Genomic DNA, 20,917 nt, shown 5'->3' on the forward strand with positions numbered 1-20,917 from the left:
TTCTCTGAAAACACTAACTTTATCAAAACACTGGAAATTTGACTCAAAATCAAATTATTGTCAGAGAGTAACACTTGTTTTTATATCACAAGGTACATGCAGCCAATCAAACAATACCATTTTTTAAATACTGACTATAGTTGACATTACAAAAACTGCAGAGACTTTTATGTTTCAGTTTTACAGGTATTTGCACACCAAACATGCAATCCACCGTTTTGACACAACATTTCTTGGTTGGGAACTGTATGTCCACATGTACAGTAATGTTCACATTCAAAAGCATTCCAGTAAAAAGCAAATACGTTTTTTTCCCCATTACTGTTTACTACAGGGGTTACAGTAGAAACGCATTATGAAAAAACAGAAAAGTTTTACAGAAAAAATGCAGAAATTGCTGTTTCTAATCTCTGCGATCTTCAGGGTTAGGCCAGATGTTTTCATCAACATCACTCCTCAAAGTCTTTCTTTTACTGTATAAATTATATCATTGCATAAGCAGAGGTTTTTATACTGTATCTAAGGTTTGAAATATTGTTTTGCTATTGTGTGATGTTGTGTTTTAATAATTGTAAATACTACAAAAATAATCCACAATTTTGTTGAGGTACAGCAAATGTAAGAATTGTTATGTTCACTGACTGCATGGTGGGTGAAAACGACATAAAAATATGTGAATGGTATGGCTCAAAAGACCGATGCTGTGCTAATTGTGTTTAGCTTTGAAAATGTGACAACTGGTTGGGCAAACGCTTGTTAGCGACTGAAAAAACTGTAAATAAAAAATAACTTCTCAAAATTAGATTAGGGTAACACAACAACCCAACGTTTTTATAATAATAATTTTAGAAATATTTTGAGCCATGAATAAATTGAGCACATAAAACATGTAACTTTCTAAACAATATATATTTAAATTGTTTATAAACAACAAAACCTTTTCCTTATTTTGGATACTTATTTTTACAGAAGAATCCTTATTCCAGTAATGTTATACTCCCACCGTTTCCTACTGGAAATATTTGTTTATCTGGAATCACGTTAAGGTCAAGTTCACAAATTATTTTCCTGACAAACGAGATAAAAACGTGTTATCCACTATATATTTCATAAACATCATTTTACATGACACATACATTTTACAAAGATTTAAGAAACGTTCTGTAAGCCTGTAAACCGTTCTTTTTGTAAAATCTTCCCTAAAACAATCTCTTATTTGGGTCTCGCCAATCTACAGTTTACATAAAACAAGGCAAAACAAAACATCGTGTGCCATCCTGTGCCATCTGTATCCATGGTAATGAGCGTGCCTGTGGTTGACCGCTAGAGGCGCCCTGTCACACCTCACCGTCAACATACACAAACATGGCGTCAGGGCAGACACGCAAGATGCTGGCGCTCAGTCGCTGTGCCATATATCTATTATTATTACTCGTTCCCGGTGCGATCTCCTCCACACTTCGACTCCACCACGACCAGAGATTCGTACTACCACAGGACAGAGGTTTCTCTCTAGTGAGCGCACACCTGGAGCCTGCAGAAAGTCGCGTCGTGCGCCTGGAGAGGGAAGTCAGGGAGGCTTCAGCCGCGCATCAGCTTCGCGTTCGGCGGAATGCTGCTGGAGCGCCCGTGCCAAATGTTTATCGAATGGTAAGCTCGTTTTTTTATTTATTAGTCGGAGTGTATTTAAGTTATTGTGGCAAAAACATCTTAACGATTAGCTTTTTTGTGTAACCTCATGAAATATTGAATTTGGTTGTTCCAGTAGTTGTGTTTTGTATCATTCACCTTTGCTTCGCACGCAGTCACCTAGAAGTGTAATTGACCTGTTTGTCAGATGAAGGTTGTCGCACAACCGTTCAAGATTGAAACCTCCCAAAATGTTACTTCTCGTGTGAGGGGATTTTAACCTAATGTTTGTAAAATTGGCTTGAGAGCATTTACGGGATGGTAAGGCTTCATCACTGCCCTGTTAATAAACATCTCACCTCTCTCTCAAATCGTAGGCTACCTGATGTCAGTAAAGATATGTGATGGTAATATAAAATAAAAAAAAAATTACATGGCATACAAAATGAAATGTATTTTCCTGCAAAATTTCAAAATGTTGTCATTTTGTCAAGTAAATTAAAAGTTATTTAATATTACAATTATGCATAATATATATTGTGCATAATATGTCTCTCTTGCTTTCTTTATATATTTATATAACTATAGGAAAAAAATACAGAGAACATTTGTACAATCTCAGTTTCTCTTACAGTTAACTCTGAGTAAAACACGTTTTTTGTTTTGTTCTTCAAACTACTTATATGGGTTTTTTTTCCAAATTGGAAAGAAAATTTGAAATGAAAAGGATCACAATTTGTCATTGTAATTCTTTTTTTTTGCTTAAAATGACAATTGGCCAAAATAGCAAACAATACGATTTTACCAATGCGTTACCAATTTCTTCTTAAGAATAGTTTCAGCAGCAGTGTATGGAGGAGTAACCCTGATTTGCAAGACATTTGGTCAGCAAACAAACTTTAACATTTAGTGAAGTCTGTAGTTAGTAAACCCAGAGAAAAACTTTTTAAGTGTTCTCTTAATGTTCCAGTGCTCTTTATGTGAGTATAAATTTAGTTTTATTAGATTAAAATCTATTAAAAATGTATAAAAACACAAAGGTAAAATGCAGAACAATATCTGAACAAATGTTTTGTAAATACAACTCTGTAGTTGCTGAGATAAAATCTTTGCTAACCCTATTCTTCATACAGTATGTAAAATAACTTTTTTTGTACACTAAACAGTGTCAGTTTCTTTGGAATTATAAACAGACTCTGCTCATCTGCTATCCTTTTAAATGCACGACAGTTTGTTTACTGTTAGGATGTTGCTTTGTTACGCAAGTATTAACAAACTAGAGAGGCATAACTGGTTGCACAGTCTTGCTGGGAAGGTTCCAGACTAACCTTTACCCCTTCAAGTGTTTTGCTTTGAGATTTTTGTAAAGTCAAACATGCAACAGTTCCTAGTTTTTGCTTTTCCCTTATGCCTTGAGATCTTCAAGGGGTCAAACCACTAAATTTTCTCTGAAAAACATTTTTTTTTCATATGGCTACTTAAAAAGGGCTGTGATTGCCAGCTTACATGCCGGTATCGTCTCAACTGTTGTGACTCAATTGCAATGATAAGATCTAAAGTTTTGGTAGGTGGTTTGAATATTGATTAGTTGAAGTTCATCGCTATGAAACTAAATTAATGTAAATTAAGCTCCCAAAAAGCACCAGTGCCATACGATAACTTTTTTTTGGTTCCTCAAAGAATTCCACAATCATCACAGAAATACTTTCAGAACCTGTGCTGCTGTAAAAAAATGGACAAGCACTAAATATTTTCCATAAAAAAAACCTGAAAAAGAAAGGATCCATAAGTTGTAAAAAGTTGCAACCATACATGCAAACAGAGAACCTTGTATTTAAGAGTGCCATTTGCAACACAAAGAAATAAACAGAAGTGCATTTAAGTTATTTTTTATACACCATTTAGTGGTGACCTTCATATATATTTGTTGAATATAGATTTACTGTTGTTGTTTTTTTCTCCACTGATTCATAATCAGAAAGAGCTTTATTGCTAAGTGTTTATTTACACAAGAAACTTGTTTGGTGACTGGAGCTTCAAGTGCAGATGGAAAGTGCAGATATATTGCAGGCAGACATTCAAATTAAAGTGAAAGAAGTAAATGCAATGCTTACAATCAGGAGAATTGCCAATAAAAGCAACAACAACACTAATACAAGTATAAAGAAAATATAGTACAGTATTGACAAAGTACAAATGAATAAACTTGAAGATTACTCATACTGTTAGAAAAGTCAACACATTAAGAGGGTATTTTGTCATCTTATAATTCTTTTCTAGCAGCGGGCAGCTACTAAGATTAGTGACTTTTCCCCTTTTCACCCATAGTGTGTTCAGGAAATCCTCTATGAGTGTTATTAGTGTCCTGGATAGAGGCCATTGCAGTTGCTATGAGGTGAATTACCCCCTCAGATCACCCAATTAAGATCTCCCATCTGTGCCCGCCCCCCCCTCTTCCTTCCTTCCCACTTTCAGACCTTTTGGTTTGTTTTTTTGGCACAGATAGGGAAGCAGTGTTAGGTAAGCGGAACAGCCATCAATCCACTCTTTTTGTCTATTGTGATAAAGTAACTTCGAAAAAGTGCTCCGCTCTGCCAGACAAGGATTTACACTGTTTTAAAGAGTATTTTGTTGTTTTTTCAGACCTGTTATGGCACACAATTGCTCACTAAGTTTGAGTCATTATCATAAATATGCTATTCAGCACCACACCCCAAGAGCAGCACTTGAAGGCAAATGCATTGGCAGACTTTTACAGTGTATTTGTTTGAAAATAAATCCCCATCATTTTATTTTCAATTGGACGCATTCATTTATACCTTTTGTACTGTTGGAGACGCTTCCTCCTTTCACAATTTAGTGGGAAATATTTCACAATTTGACCCAGCAGCCGCAATAGCGCAATTATTCATTTTTAGAAGAATGCTATACATTCAAAACAAGATTTCCAGGAAATGTAATAAATTTTATGGACCTTGGTTCTTGATCTCTTCTGTTCCCTTGTTTATTAAGCCATGTTAAGTAGACTGCTGGCAAACAAATGTGGTTTTGTTCTGCTATGTAAAGAATGTAATGCAGAATCATTACCATAAAGTAATTCCTAGAATCTAAATGAGCTGTGACATTCCCTCACCTCTCACAGGAGAAGCCAGGACTTACTCCACGAGTCTCTAAGTCATGTGAAGTCAGTATTTAATCTTATTTAGTTATTACTTTAGGGCCCTTTTCCTCCCCAAATGCAGTTTTATTTTTGGTTAGTTTTTTTTTAGGATATTATGTTTTTTTTCTTTCTTGTATTTGGATGCTTTAATTTTTAAAAACAAGTTGTATTTATCAAAAGGCAGTTTTAAAGTTTATTTATACCTTAAATGTGTTGAATTTTACAACCACATGAATGAGGAACAAATGCCGAACAGCTAGCATTATTGCATTAGTAGAGCCAACTGGATACAAGTTTGATTGATGTGACATTAGTTTAAACATCACAACATTAGCTCAAACAAGTGTTGTGGTGGAAGATATTGTTATTTTAGTCCTAGTGTTAAAACTAGGAATGCACCGAAATGAAAATCCTTTTTCTGCAACTGAAAAAGAGAAAAGCAAGCCCGAAAATTGAAAAACCAAAATAAATTATGCCTATAATTAGTAGCATTGCGTTTATGGCTTTGACTGTGTACTAACTAGGCCTGGGAGATTAATCGAAAAGTAATCGAAATCGACATTCAGATCCTATAATCGATCATCATTTTGCTAGGTCAGTTTTTTTCAGTTACTTTACTTACTGCGTGTGAAGTCACGTGACCCCACTCATTTACAAGACATGTTGTAAAAATGTAGCTGCTGAACTGAAAAAAGTTCAGCACTTTGTAGCCAAATCTGATCTCTGGTCAAGTGAGACGATGGACCCGTTCTTGAGCCTTACTTTGCACTACATTGATAATAATTGAAAGCTGCACCAGAAATGCCTTGAGATGGCATATTTTCCTTTCCATTTAAAATGTGTGTTTTAACTTCAGTTGTACAACGTTGATGTTCAATAAATAATCATAGAGAGTAGATAGTGTGTGTTTCTTTCAAATATATTAAAATAAAGTAATGCGTCCTTCATTCAAAAATCTCTCACCTGTAATATATTAGCATATTTACTGTACAAAACTTTTCAGTGAACTATGAGGGTAAAAAATAAAATAAATAAATAAAATAATTAATCATAATTGAGTTAAAATGTTCAATTAATTGAGGTTTTGATTTTAGGGCAAATTACCCAGCCCTAGTACTAACCTTAATAAAATCAAGGCATTGCATAAATTAATATTACAATTTTAAAGAATAAATCAATTATAAATTATAAAAATATTTATTTAGCACATTGCAGCAATGGGTTATGACGTCTGATGATGGGGACTTATTACAGTAAAAAGTAGCAGTTTTATTTTACCCAGTAAATGCATTTATAATATCCACAGATTTTTATATAGTAAATCAAATGAAGTTAAATGATTAAAAAAATGCAACAAATATTTGTTTGGGTCCAAACTAAAAAAACAAATTTAAAACAATTTTAGTATCTGTTTTGCTTAAGTTGCACATTAGTTTGATTATGTATAAATATCATAACTATATCGTATGTATATGATTATAACTAGCCTATAGGCCTACATCATGCTGACAGTTAAAAAACAAAATTGCATGATATCACAGGCGATTGCCCTCTGATCGAGTGCACCTGAAAAGACATGAATGACAGCTACGTGCTACAAATGCCTGCGCACTGCCTCTGCTGTCCCAATGCATTGCGCTGAGGTTGCTGCCGCTCTGCTTGAGCGTACTTGTGAAAAAGCCACCAGTCTCTCCACATCCATCGTGGTCTGGATCATTTTGCGTGCGCACTGCTTTATTTCCACGTTCAAGTAATGATCTTTATATCACGTATCAAGTATAGTCGCGATGAAGTATAGAGGATCCGAATAGATAGAACAGACACACCGCAGACATGCTGCTTCATGCCTCATTCACACTAGCAGCGACTTTACAGCCGCCTGTCGCTCTGGTTGGCGATCTGCTCCAAACGCAGGTCTGTCTAGGTCCAGACCTACAACTGGCCTCTGAGCGAACTGAGAAAGGATCACATGAGCTCTACTGGTGCTCCCATATTGGCTGTCACTCAAGAAAGTTGCTCTTCATTTTCATAAAGTTGAAAGATTTTTAAATTTGTCACGATGCTCGACATGCCCACGAAGTCATCATTGCTCGCTGTCGCTCGTGTAGACAGAGATCGGCAGAAATCGCTCGCTCTTCATTAAAATTAGTGGTCGCTTTATTGTTTGCCGCTTTGCCGCTGCGAGTCGCTTGTAGTGTGAATGAGGCGGCTTTGGTTTTAGCATCATCACAATACACTGTTTCGGCCGTGTTTTTTCAATGATAAAAGTTTATGACTGAAAACCGAAAATGCACTTTTGTGCTATTTTTGACCAAAAAATTTGGTGGCTGAATATTTGGTGCATCCCTAGTGAAAACGAAATTCAAAAAGTAAAATATTATAAAATGTACTAAATATCAGCATGGAAGCAGTCAACTATATCAGGGTGTGCGCGGGGTTTTAAATTTCAAAAACCAAATTTTAGGCCTTAAAGTCCTAAATTGACTGAAATGTTGTCTTGTAAGTCTTAAATCATTTTAAGCAGGTCTTAATTTGCCTTTGTTTATGTATAGCTACTTAATCGCTCCAACACCTATCCAATCATCAACAATACAGCTCAACAAACTTATAACAAAACTCTATTTACACATTTAGTTTATTGAAGTTTTTAAAGACTTTTTTTAAAGTTATGTTGAAATATGAATATTATGTATACAAGTAGGGTCTTCTTGTTTTGACACGCTATTTAAAATATGTGGCTAGGAAATAACTAAAGCCCCAGGCAGATCACACGATTTTTATTGTCGGTTACGAAAGTTACTATGTCAGATTATGCAAATTATTATTTTTTTGTCTTTTCTCCTCCTCTCTTTCTTGATAAAATCTTGACTTGTCGTGGGTAACAAATGTGCCAGACTACACGTTCCTTCACGATTAGTCATCCTGTGATGAGGAAAAAAGAAAGTCTGCTGGGTCATTAAATAACTCTTTAGCGTTTAGCCCTATATAAGTCTGAAATTTCATTCTTGATGGTCTTGAAAATGTCTTAAAAAGTCTTGAATTTGACTTTGTGAAACTTGCATAAACGCTGTATATTGACCAAATCATAACAACCCCAGTTTAATGTTCACAGAAAATAGTACACATTGCATTTTAATTAGGCTTCTAACAGTACATTTGAATTATTTGTCCAAAATTTCATGTTATTGGTCAGCTCCATTTTTATATGGATTCTGGATACAAATAAAGGTAGAAAAATGACTCGTGGATGAAATGGAGATCACATGAGTTTAACTGTTTAAACCAACACAATCTCACAGCAATTCGTAACTTTTTGATTTAGTGGGTAATTTGTATGAATTTGTATGATCTCATTAGTACAATTTTGTACAATTAGCTTTTTCCCCAATGACTGTTGCGTTTAGTGGCAGGATTGGGTGCCATGCCTCTTTTTTTACATTTGTACATTTTCCTATACGACTAAACTTAAACTAAAGCCACTAAATTGACAAAATGTAAAATAGTCTCATTTCCTCGTGAGAACAGGCTGGTTTAAACATGTACGGTATTTTAGTTTCGTTTTCTGTCTTAGGAGCATTTAAACCCCTGGGGAATTAAGTTGGAGGGCATTGTGGATAATTGTAATTATTCCATGGAGTATTACTGGAACTTGTCTGAACAGCTTGCCAGTGAGGTTTCGCTTTCTTGAACTTGTGTGTTTTCGCATTGAGCTCAAGGTGAAACCAAATCAAAACAGATGAGTCATATAATCTTTATAGTTCCCTTAAGACAAAATTCCCAACATAAGCATCAGAAAGCTAATTATAGATGAAACCAATATTAATCTTTTCAGCGTTTATTTGTTTAAAGATAAACTATGAATGGTTTAAGTAAAAGAAAGAGGGGAATGAAAAGTTGCTTTAATATGTGCAAATGGATATTTTAAGTGTGTCCATTACACAGGAGCATAACACATCACTGTAATGATTCCATATAGTACTTATCCATACTGCAATAATGAAACAGGCTTTTAACTCTGCTTTAAGCCTTTAACAGGATAATGACTCTTTGGTTTCTTTTTGGTTATGGCCACAGTGATATTAAATGTGTGGTTCACCCATATTTTTTTTTCTTAGTGAAACCCGTATGGATGGTTTCCAGAAGGGAACTGGTAGGCAAATTGTTGAACTGTTGGCCCAAATGTTCATGCTGCAGAGATGATGTCATGCTTTTAAGTCGTGTGTTGCTTGCAGCGATGGGTGAAGGTGCTGTAGTGTTCGCATTCTCTCATTCTGCCACTCTCCCCTGTTTCCCTGCTGAATTATACATAAGGAACCAAAAAAATGTCGTATTTTTTGTAATTGTATTTTTCTCTCTGATTCCTTTTTCAGCAAGACAAGCATGAAAGACGTGAAGTTATTTGCACTTGTCTGACTGTTAAGGCTTTTAGGATTTTACGGTGTCAGTGTAAATGAGGGCCCAGTTAGATGAACAGAAAGTCCATTTGCAGACAAGCCTTTAAACTCTCTTTGAAAAAGCAGACCCAGGAGTTCACCAGGCTCAGATGGATCAGGTTGCAGCCATTTGCTTGTTCGCAGTGTTTGCTGGCAAGGTGGTGGGAAAAGCACTTCTACATGTCCTGGTGACACGGAGGTGAACTGTTTTTAGAGATTTATCAGCTGTTCAAAAACAACAACAACAACCATAAACCATGCAAGTGCAATTTGAAACTAATTTGATGTTGGCTAGTTGTTTGCCCCCATTGGTGTTCACTGAACTAAACAGAGGATTTTCTAACTTGATTTGACAAATTAATAAATGAAAATATATTGCAAATGACAAATAAAAAGAAAAACCAAATTATTAAAAATATGAACTTTAAAGATTGCATTTAAATAGAATAAATATAATAATGTTATTTTATTTATCAAAGAAAATACAACTCAGAACTGTAATTATGTGAAGAAATGCATGTCTGCATACATTCCTGTAGTTTTATATACTAAACATGCCATTTGCGTAACTCCACTATTTTTATGTCATCACCATTTTGGAGTTTACCATTGATTGGTATCATTTTCAGCCACCTTCATGTTAAATCCTGTCAGATGTTTGTCAGATTTTCAGGCCCTCAAGCATAGTTGTGTAAATGAACAGCTAAAATGCAAAAAAGTGAACTGTTTTGTCCCAGAGTTTGGGGCATGACTAAGTGATTGAAGTAGAAAGAAGTAGAGGTCAGGATTCAGGAAGTAGCGGTCAAATCCAAATGTGCTTCACAAGTACTAAAAATATAGTTTTACTTTAAACCATAGGGCTGCAAGATGTAGGAAAAATCTAACATTGCACTATTTTTTTTAATTCTGCGATATAAATACAATTACAGTAGATGAGTTGGATAACTTTTTGGAAAGAATTTACAATTTTAGATTGATTGTGATAATTCTGTTGGGGCGTTCATAAAATATAACAAAAAAATCTACAAGCATAGATTAAGTCAATAAAGAAAAGATAGAAATGAATAAAACAGCATTTTATTGTTTTCTGAGGAGTCAGAATGCATTCAGGTATACAGTAATTGAATAATCAAATGTAAAATAATACTCTATAGTAGGGCTGCACGATATTAAAAAAATCGGACATTGTAATATTTATATTTATATTGCGATATGAATACAATTTTGGTAGATGACTTGAATAGCTCTATTTGGGAAGAATACATTAACTTTGATTGGAATAATCATGTAGATGAGTGAATCAAAGAAATTGCAAGAATAGATAAGATAAAAGTGAAATAAGTAGCCAGATATTTAGGTACAATAATACAATACGATATTATCATCATATTTTCCACCCGATAATGATACGATATCAGCAATATCATGATATCACAAAAACCACCCACAGTATATTATGATATTTGTAAATGTAGAGGGAAAAATCCATCAAAAAGTGATAAGATGTATTTCCATTATTAACAGCACATATATTTCATAAAATTGCAACATTGATGTATGTGTGATGATCCGCCATAACAAGAAGCACCACCTCATGCATATCGCTATTTTGTCCTGCCCCTATTGAATAATCAAATGTAATGTAAAATGTAAACACTGTAGATTGTTCATTGCTGATCAACAATAATAGTCCCAACTAGGGCTGCCTGATTATGGGAAAAAATGAAATCACGATTATTCAAAACAATATACAGTTGAAGTCAAAATTATTTGCCTATTATTTCCTGATAATTTATTTATTTTATTTTTTTATAAATATTCCAAATGATGTTTAAAAGATCAAGGACTTTTTCTGCAGTATTTCTCTTAATATTTTTTTCTTCTGGAGAAAGTCTTGGTTTATTTTGGCTAGAATAAAAACAGGCTTAAATATTTTTACTTTTATTTTAAGATCAGTATTATTACCCTAAATATATACTTAAACAGCATATACTTAAGGAGTATATATTTTTCGATTGTCTGCAGAAGAAACTACTGTTATACCATGACTTGCATAATGACCCTAACTTACCTAATTAAGCCTTTAAATTGCACTTTAAGCTTGTATCTTGAAAAATATGTAGTAAAATATTATGTACTGTCATGACAAAGTCAAAATAAATCAGTTGTTAGAAATGAGATTTTTAAATCTATTATGTTTAGAAATGTGTTTGAAAAAATCTTCTTTTCATTAAACAGAAATTGGGGGAAAAGAGCCGCTAATAATTCAGGAGGGCTAATGATTCTGACTTCAACTGTATATATACACAGTTATTTTCCTCCCTGTGAATAAGGAAAATAAATAGAATAAAAACATGAAACAAACTGTGCTTTAAGCATCTTTCAATGTAAGACTAAAACTTTAAATATAGCTACAAAAGTCCTTCAGTCAAGAGGAGCGAGTTATTTTGTCCTTTTGTTGTTTGATTAATAATGATAAAAGCAGTCGACAGCAGGAATATTGCACGCTGTCACTTTAAGAGCAGTACGGTTCTGATTTATGGTTTCACTTTCACATGTCTTTTGATTCTCAACTGTTTATTACATAAATGAAGGTTAATATGAATAATCACTAAACACCTCGTTTTGACACAAAATGCGTGAATTTGACCATTAAAGCGCTCACATTAAGATGACTTAAGATGTGTGTGCTCTGCTCGACTCTGAGGCTGAGTGCATACACACAACAGCATGCAATCTCTTTCTCGCTTTTAAAAACATGAATGAATCGAATGTGCTGCAATGAATGATGCACACCCCATGCTGCAAAAGTTACATTACAGTACATGCTTTTAGTAATTTTCATGTGAAACTGAGCTTTGCAGAGCAACAAATGTGTACAACTGGAAAGGGGGCGGTATATGATGCAATAATCGTTTTATCTCGATTAAGGTTTTTTCATAAACGTTAGAAGCCAAAACTGAAATCGAAACTGAATTTCGATAGATTGCACAACCCTAATCTCAACTGCACATTGCAATGCTGTGATGTGACTATTGCGAATGCACACATTGCGATATCGATGCTGAAACCATATATTGTGCAGCCCTACTACATAGTCTTCGTTTTATAAACAATTCAATAAAATGATTATTAATTTGGCAAAGTTACAAACGGTACATTTTCTTATGCCTGAATGATTTTAAAACCATCACCGTCACAGGACTCCAAAAACACTTGCAAAATGATCAATTATAATCCAGATATAATCAACATTGAGAATGCTCGCCGTGTGACTATTGCGAATGATCACATTGCGATATCGATGCTGAAACGATATATTGTGCGGCCCTACTTTAAACTGTTTAAAACAAACATGTTTGACAGGAAGCAAACTCGGACACCATTGAAATCTGTTATTACATTTTTGTTATGCATCTAATTTTTCATCTAACATTAATAAGGGAGTTAAATGAAGGTGAATACTCTTTGGAAGAATATGGATTATACAGCGGTCATGTTTCATGAATAGAGCCTTTGAAGCCATATGAAAAGCCATTGCTGCAAGTTTTCATAAAATCTCTGTGTTGTATTAACATGCTGCTTGATTTACTGCCATGTCATGATGAATAAATATATGACTGCACATTCAAGGTCAGGTAGTTTGAGGCAAAGAGTCACTGTTTGTACTTTAATAACAAACATTCCCAAATGACCATCAATATGACTTGTTTATGGGCCTGTGGCATGTATTGTGTAAAATGGTATACCATGTGAAAGGTATTTTGTTGAACTCTTGCTTTTTCTATTGTTGTGATCTTTCAAACAATGACTTATGTTAAACCACAGCGTGTTCCTCAGACAGGTAGTGCTGTTTGAGGTTTTTTTTTTGGTCCATAACATAAACAACCTTTTGCACGTTCTCTTTAATGTCTGACAAGAGATATCAAAGGAGAACCCAGTGGAGGATCCCATAGTAGTCATGCGGAAGCCTGAATTAAAGATGAGACAGGCTGTTCTTGGTGGAAAGAGCAGAGGGGGAAGGACAAGAAAAGATGGCACACATTTCTTTGTTTAACAGATCAGATTGGGACACCGCAGCCCATAGTTTCAGTTTTCCTGCCGCTGCGGTTTAGCTCAGCTCACTGTTTCCCTGTTTGTGTGTGTATGTGGTTTTGTTTGTTTTCACAAAGCCTGTCCGCCTTAAGTGCAGGAGACACACCTGCAGTGTTTTACAAGAGTCTCTTAACAAACTCAAGGCTGTCAAATACACATTCCTTTAAGCCGATATTACAAATGCAGTGTGACTTTGTTGGGAAATGACCCGGTGAGAGAAGCAGAAACTGAGAAACGTCTTTGAAAATCAAGGTTTAGTCATGACAGCCTGGAAATCTGGACGCTTCTCTGACCACAGCAAAATAAATATCACTTGAGGCTAGTCAGCAACATTTAGATTGGTTATTCATCATATTTTGCATTCACAGGCCAACCTGAATGACTCTCACAATCAGATGGTCGTCCACTGGGCCGGGGAGAAGAGTAACGTCATAGTAGCGTTAGCGAGAGACAGCGTTGGTGCCACAGACCCCAAAACCAGCTCTGTGAGTATTACATTTTTTTCATAAATTATATTCCTAGAAAGGTTTGTAGTTTTTGACCAGCTAGCTGAAAATTTATATGCTGTAAATGACTATGATTTTTAATTATTATAATTTAAATTGCTATTAATTTGTTAACTGTTACCTTAGCAATATGCACACAGACAGCACTGAACACAATGTAAAGAATTTTTTGTGAAAAAATAACCTTGATATCTTTAAAGGGGTGGTGCAGAGTGTTTTTTAAGGTTTGATTGTGTTTATGGGGTGCAAAACAATGTGTGCTCATACTTATTTCACATATCACTTATACCTTAATTGTGCTACTCCGCTAACATGAAAACGACTGTCATATTTCCTGGTTCCTCTGAAGGGCCACCTTTCATAAACGTATTTGGGTTATAAGTAATACGAAACATTCACATAACTTTTGTGAACTCGAGTGTATTATTTTAAATGTAGAAATCATGGAAAGCGACCGCATAGAGAGACATTGCGCGTTGGTGAAGATCGTGCGTATTTACAGTGGTTTGACAGATAAATATGAATTTGTAGCTAAATTGTTAACGGTGCCTTTTTGTTTACAGCCTTGTTTACGTCTTTGCTACAACATACAGTTAAAGTCAGAAACTATCCATGTAAACTGTACATTTTCACAAATAAAAATACTTACAGGTATTGGGTCACAATCCACAGCGTCTTCTTTTATTTTTGGAACTGCTCCGTCTTTGAGGAGAGGTTTTTGGCCAAATCCAGCACTGAACTGGTAGAGATTCTGGAAGCTGTCCTTTGTAAAATGCCTTGCACAGAAACAAATATATATATATATATATATATATATATATATATATATATATATATATATATATATATATATGCTGAAGTGCGATTGTCCCTCTCTCCTCTCCCCCAACAGCCTGCACTCATACTACCATTTGCCTTCTGAACCTGAGTGCGCTAACACCATTGATGCGACTGTTCAGTTTAACAGGAAGAGAAGCGCTTTCACTCCGTACAAATATTTCAAATATTTCAAATATTTCGCCGAACATATCAGCCACTTTTGATGCTCATAAATAATCAGAAGTCCTCGTGCTGCAGGTATTAGGAGATTTGCTGAAGGTACAGCGAAGGTTTGCATCTTTAATAAACTATGACAGTTTGCTTTCATTGAAAGTAAGAATGATTAATGAATCTATATGAAACAGTCCCTTAAACGTGACATCGCGTCTTCAGTTTCGGGCTCAGGCACGCTTTGCAGTCACACTTCAAGCGTATCGCGCCAAAGCCCAACCGAATTGTGCTCTGGCACACCTCTTCCAACCAGGCCAGGGCCGGCCAACTGAACCGTGCCTGGGCCCGATTTGGAGCACTCACACTTGTCAAACGAACCAGAAAACGCACCTGGGCATGGTTTGGGTAGCATAGTGTGAGTACAAGCTTAGATTCGAAGATTTATGTTGTTAATGTTCACACAGCTACATTACACAAAAAAAATAAAGTTCAATATATAATATTGAAGTGGACCAACCATTTAATATTGACTGAGCTAGGCCATATCCAAAATTTGCACAACTCTAATTTGAGGTAGAGCTTATTTAAAAACTGCAACACATTTGTACCATAATTATCCAGATTATGTGCCATATACCAAATTCAAGCTAAGATTCACCCATAATCAGTGGTACATGACAGTTTTATGGGAAGATTCTTTAGGTTTTGTAAAACAGGTCTAAATGTTATGTAAAGGTCAAAAATCAATGAAAATGTTGGGGTGGTATAACATCAGCTTGTTTTGTAAAATCAGATATCAGTAGAAAATGTTAATAAATATAATATTATTAAATATATAAAAATAAAAATCATATCCTCTTTCTGGTTCATGAGAAATAATTATGACATGATTCATAATAGTAGTATTTATTAACAAGGAAATGTAGACTAAAAACTTACAGTAGGGCTGTAATAGCTACATTTTAATATGGTTTAAACACTATAGTATTTTTGAACTATACACTTTTTCATGTGTTAGCAGTACATTGACTGTGTATACATAAACTATTGCTTTAACTACATAATTGGCCAAATAAAAACATCAATTTTTTCCTTCAAATTCCTCCCCAGCTTCATTCAAGTATGAGTCTTGCTCATCATACTCCAAAAAATAACCCACTATAGGCTATTATATGTCATAATTAGGCGGAATTCCTGCTGACCTGTCCGACGGAGAATATAGCATCAGTATAATATCAAATAACTGAATTATTTTGCCATGTATCAGCCAAAAGATGACCTTACAATGTGCTGGTTACCTTGGTGCATGTTAATCTTTAAAACTGTTCTTGAATTTTTGACGATGATTTGGAAAAACCTTCACAGAACGCGGAAGCTGAAACTTTTCTGTTGTTCCAGGAACTGACCTGACTTTCTGTTTGCAGTCTCTAATAGTAGGAAAAAAATATTAACTGAATGATAGGAGAATCAAGAAAGGTTTATGTACTGAAGGTAAACACAGAGTCGATTGAAATCAGTGTTTAAGTACCAAACCTTCGATATTTTCTTAAAATAATAAAACTCCAATTCACCTATACTTATCGGGAAACCTACGCATGGAGGAGAACATGCAAACTCCACACAGCACATGCAAACTTCCCCTGGTCCAGCTGGGAATCAATCGACCCAGCAACCTTCTCGCTGTAAGCCGACAGTGCTAACTAGCCATCATATATATTTAAGGTACCAAGAATATCTTGACGGGCTAGCTTTGCTTTCTAAAGCTCTCTGAGTCATACAGATGAAAGACCTCCCTCTGTTTTTCAGTGCCCTGCACTTTCATATTACTTTAAAATCTCTCTACTGCCTGGAAAAAATGTCTTGTGTCCAGCAATGCTATTTTTTCCCTCGTCTACATGGCAATAATTGCAGAGTTTTGAATAATTGCAAAGCTTTTATGTTAAAGATTATCTAATGCAAATGTGAGGAAAGTGGTGCGGACATACTTTATAGGGCACTGCAGCTATTATCTGCTCACCTGTGAAGTGCTTTACAGGTGTTCTTTGTGACAAGCGAGACAAAGCAAATGATAGCAAAAAGAGCTCCAAATGCAAACCATTTACTTGTAGGCACTGAGATGGCACTTTTTTTTGTTTCCTTTGTTGAAATTGCAAGTGATTACAGACGAGTGCATTACACACACCCTCGGTTCCAAAAACAACACCTTGCAAGAGATTAACTGCTTCATTACGATCACTTACATTCCTTGAGCCAAATTCTAACAAATTCACATTTATCCACTTTGGAGAAGACAGCATCCATCCATGCAGATTTACGGTCCAAAATGGGAAATAAATAAAAGAAATAAAACGTATACTGCATAAAAGGTATGTCCCTTTCCCAAGTGTAAGTATAATATTATGATGCTAACATTCTCATAATGGAATATATCAATAAAAATGTACAACCCCAAATCAGAAAAGGTTCGGACAGTATGGAAAATGCATGCCTGTCAGCACTGGGATGTGAAAATAAGGGATATGCCCCCCCCCCCTCTCTCTTAAAAAACACAAATTACTAGATGGTCAGTAATATGTTTTATTATTATTATTTGTTACAAAGGATGAAATAAATAGTATACACTAGAAAAAGCTGCAAATAAATTAGCAAACAGTTTAACCTATTAAAATTATTGGCTATTATAAAGAATTAAAATCAAGTTATCATAATCTCAAAATCAAAGTCTTTTCTTCACTGCATAATTTAACCATTCTGATTAAAGAGCAATGAATGAATCTGTCATGTAGATGTTTCGTTTGATTAAATAACAAAGGTGTCACTTTAAAAATGCACAGATCTAACGTTATAATGAAAGCATTTAATTACTTTCCTAATTTTTTTATGTTCATTTAAGACAAAATTAGTTGTGTCTGAAAGAAATTGTTATTATTAATTATGTGTATATGTCTGTTCAAACACGTACCCAAAACCAAGACTTTCACTCCGCTTCAAATTGAGTGTACAGAATCCGTTTGGGAAACAGCTTCTATTTATCACCATGGAGTGCGTCAGCTGACAGTCACGCACTGCTTCTTGACTGTTTTGAAGATTGCGTAGAAGGGGCAAAGGCGCCTGTAATGGAAAGGAAGCAACACATTCCAAAAAAGTTGGGAACGAAGCAATTTAGGGCTAGTAATTCGAGGAAGAGGATACAGGTACTTGACTAGCCTGTCTTCAGTCCTGACCTGTCTCCAATAGAGAATGTGTGGCTCATTTTGAAGCACAAAATGCGACAACGAAGTCCCCATACTGTGACCCACCTTGAGACTTTTTTGCAGGAAGAGTGTGACAAAATTACACCTGAAACACTTCATCACTTGGTGTCTTTAGCCCCTAAACGTCTTTTAAGTGTTGTGAAAAGGAATGGCAACATTACAGTGGTTAATGCTTTACTGTTCTGACTTTTTTTGAAATGTGTTGCAAGAACCAATCTTGAAATTTGTGTTTATTTTGACAAACAAACAAAAAAACACGAGGAACACATTAAATAATGTTTGTTGTATTGTCTGTAGTGAAATAAAAGTCAAAGTACATTTGAAATCCCGGTCCCACTTTATATTAAGTGTCCTTAACTACTATTTACTTGCATAAAATGTATTTGAGAACACTTGTGGTGATCTTGAGTTGGGATGGGGGTTGGGTTATGGACAGGTTTGGTGGTATGGGTAGGTTTAAAGGTGGGTTAAGGTGTAAGGGATGCTCAACAGTGTATTTACGAATGTAATTACAAAAGTTAATTACAGATGTAATTACATATAGGTATTTAATCAAGCATAAGTACACAGTAAATGCATGCATTTACACAATAAGTACATTGTAACGAATTATTAATTTCTGTGTAAGTACATAGTAGTTAAGGACACTTAATATAAAGTGGGACCGAAATCCCTACTTTTTTTTTTTTTTTGTGTTATCTATACTCTCCCAACTTTTTCTGATTTGGGGTTGTAGCAAAAGAAAGCTGACAAATGAAAATGCTGCAAATAAGAAAGCCAAAGCAAACACAAAATATTAATAAACAACTAAAAATATAAATGTAGGTTTTCATTTTTCTATTTAAATTTTCAAAATTAGCTTAGCAACATGCTAATCAAACTCTGGAATCAGTTCTCATGTGTGTTCACATAAGAAACAGATGGATTTCAATTTATTATCCATCTCTTAGTTTAGCAATATTCCAACATGTTTTACATAATACTTTAGGAGTTTCTCTTTCCGTTATGATGCTATTATCCTAGCAACATGCCACCCTCAAATGCTTAGAATAAATTGTAAGCCTCAGTTTCTGTGTGTGGCATCAGTTTTGAGACACAAGTAGTTTCTTATACGATTATGATGCTTTTAGCTAAGCAACATGCTAATATCGAACACTTTTAGAATTACGTGTAAACTGAGCTTCAGGGTGTTTGACATAAGTAGCGTTATATTTGAGGCGTCCGAGTATCTCATCTGATTATAAAACTTTTTAACTTATCAACAGGTTAACATCAAACTCAAACCAAATGTAAGCAGATTCATTTATGTTTTGATTTGTATTGTTTGATTAGACATAAGGCTTTTTTCCTTATTCAGTAAAGTACCAAATTTATGTAATAATAAAAGGTGTCTTTCTGACTAGGATGTTGACTTGCGGTCACATTAGTGAAATTTCATGGGCAATATAGGTTCATTTATCATTGTCAGTACTGCAGTAGCGTATGAAGTACAGCTCACACAGAAGCCAATTTCAAAAGATGAAGCTTATTATAATGAGTTTTGAGCATAGCCACAGTTTTAGAAGTGTATCAACTTGAAATGTAACCTCATGCTTTTTATTTGACAGGTTTATGTGTCTTATGACTATGGTGCCACCTTCACCCCTGTATCAGAGAAATTTCAGCTGCCCAGGGACCAGGAGGACAAGAAACAGGTCATCTCGCAGTTTTACCACAGCCCTGCCGACAACAAACGGGTAAGGGTCTGAGAGACATTAGCTGGCCTATCAGCATGGCATCCTTGAGTTGTCTTGTCTTTGTGAGCTTATGCTGAGGTCATACAAGACTGCTGTGACACAGGCCATCTGCAGCTGTGACCTTCCACCACTCCAATCACTTATACACCCACAGATGGTGTTATCCAACAGAGCAACTGGGCAAAAATACAATTTACAGCCTGTACAATGTTCCCCTGATAGATGTAGAGATGCACAGATGGACTGACAAGAAATCGGATTCGGACAGTTTTTAATTTGTCTGGTCTCTGTTCTGGACTGCAAATGTACTTTACAGATATCTACAGATAACTTTACAGATTCTACAAGACTTTACAGATAAGACTTTTGTGTTTGGGCAGTTTTCATTATGGCTCATTGCTTGTAGTTTTATATGTTTCAAAGAGTCTGAATTAAGCTGGATAATTTAGGCCTTGAGATGAAGAATAGTAAAAGTCCGTATTTTTTAATTTTGAGTTTTTTCATTTGGATTGGAAACATTATATTATATATTTTTATTTTACTTTAAGATAGACAGCAAAAGCTTCTCAATTCCAAGGAGATAACATTTTTCAGCGTCAGTAATAAAAATCTAAAGTTAATAGGATTTATAATTCTCAAATGTGGAAGAACAGTATATGTCCAGTTAGTTAGTGCATGTGGATTAACAATATAACTCCAATTCATTACTTTAAACCAATAAAGATCTGATTCCTTTATCTTAGTTTTAATACAGTAACAGAAACTTCAGGTTAATATTAGACATTTCTTTCAAGTTTATTATTATTATTATTATTATTATTATTATTAAAGACAGAAAATACAGTATGAAAAATGTACAATACATAGACCTTCCTACAGTACAGGCAATAACAATCAATTATTAACATTAAACAATAAATAAATAAATAAAAACAACAATAAATACATAAAATGCAGTCATGCATTATAGCTAAATATTGTTGTTTATTTAGAAATATAGACAGGTGCGATGGCAGGTATGCTACTTCAAACTGTACTCACGCTCTCGCAATCTCATGATGTAAATAGATATATAAACAAATAAACTGCTTGTCATAGTTTACACAGGACTGGT

The 20,917-nt window shown here is 34.9% G+C and overlaps 1 protein-coding gene across 4 annotated transcripts in view; it reads left to right on the top strand.

The window, feature by feature from the left end:
* Window positions 1-1,365: 1,365 nt before the first annotated feature.
* sorl1 (sortilin-related receptor, L(DLR class) A repeats containing) overlaps window positions 1,366-20,917 on the top strand; it is a 142,393-nt gene continuing 122,841 nt past the window's right edge. For all 4 annotated transcript variants that reach the window (XM_056474295.1, XM_056474297.1, XM_056474296.1 and 1 more), the window contains exons 1-3: window positions 1,366-1,650; window positions 13,686-13,802; window positions 19,675-19,803. In XM_056474295.1, coding sequence (XP_056330270.1) covers window positions 1,366-1,650; window positions 13,686-13,802; window positions 19,675-19,803 — 531 coding nt within the window. The remainder of the gene's footprint in view (window positions 1,651-13,685; window positions 13,803-19,674; window positions 19,804-20,917) is intronic.

Source organism: Danio aesculapii, chromosome 15 (genome assembly GCF_903798145.1).
Source record: "Danio aesculapii chromosome 15, fDanAes4.1, whole genome shotgun sequence".
NCBI lineage: Eukaryota > Metazoa > Chordata > Actinopteri > Cypriniformes > Danionidae > Danio > Danio aesculapii.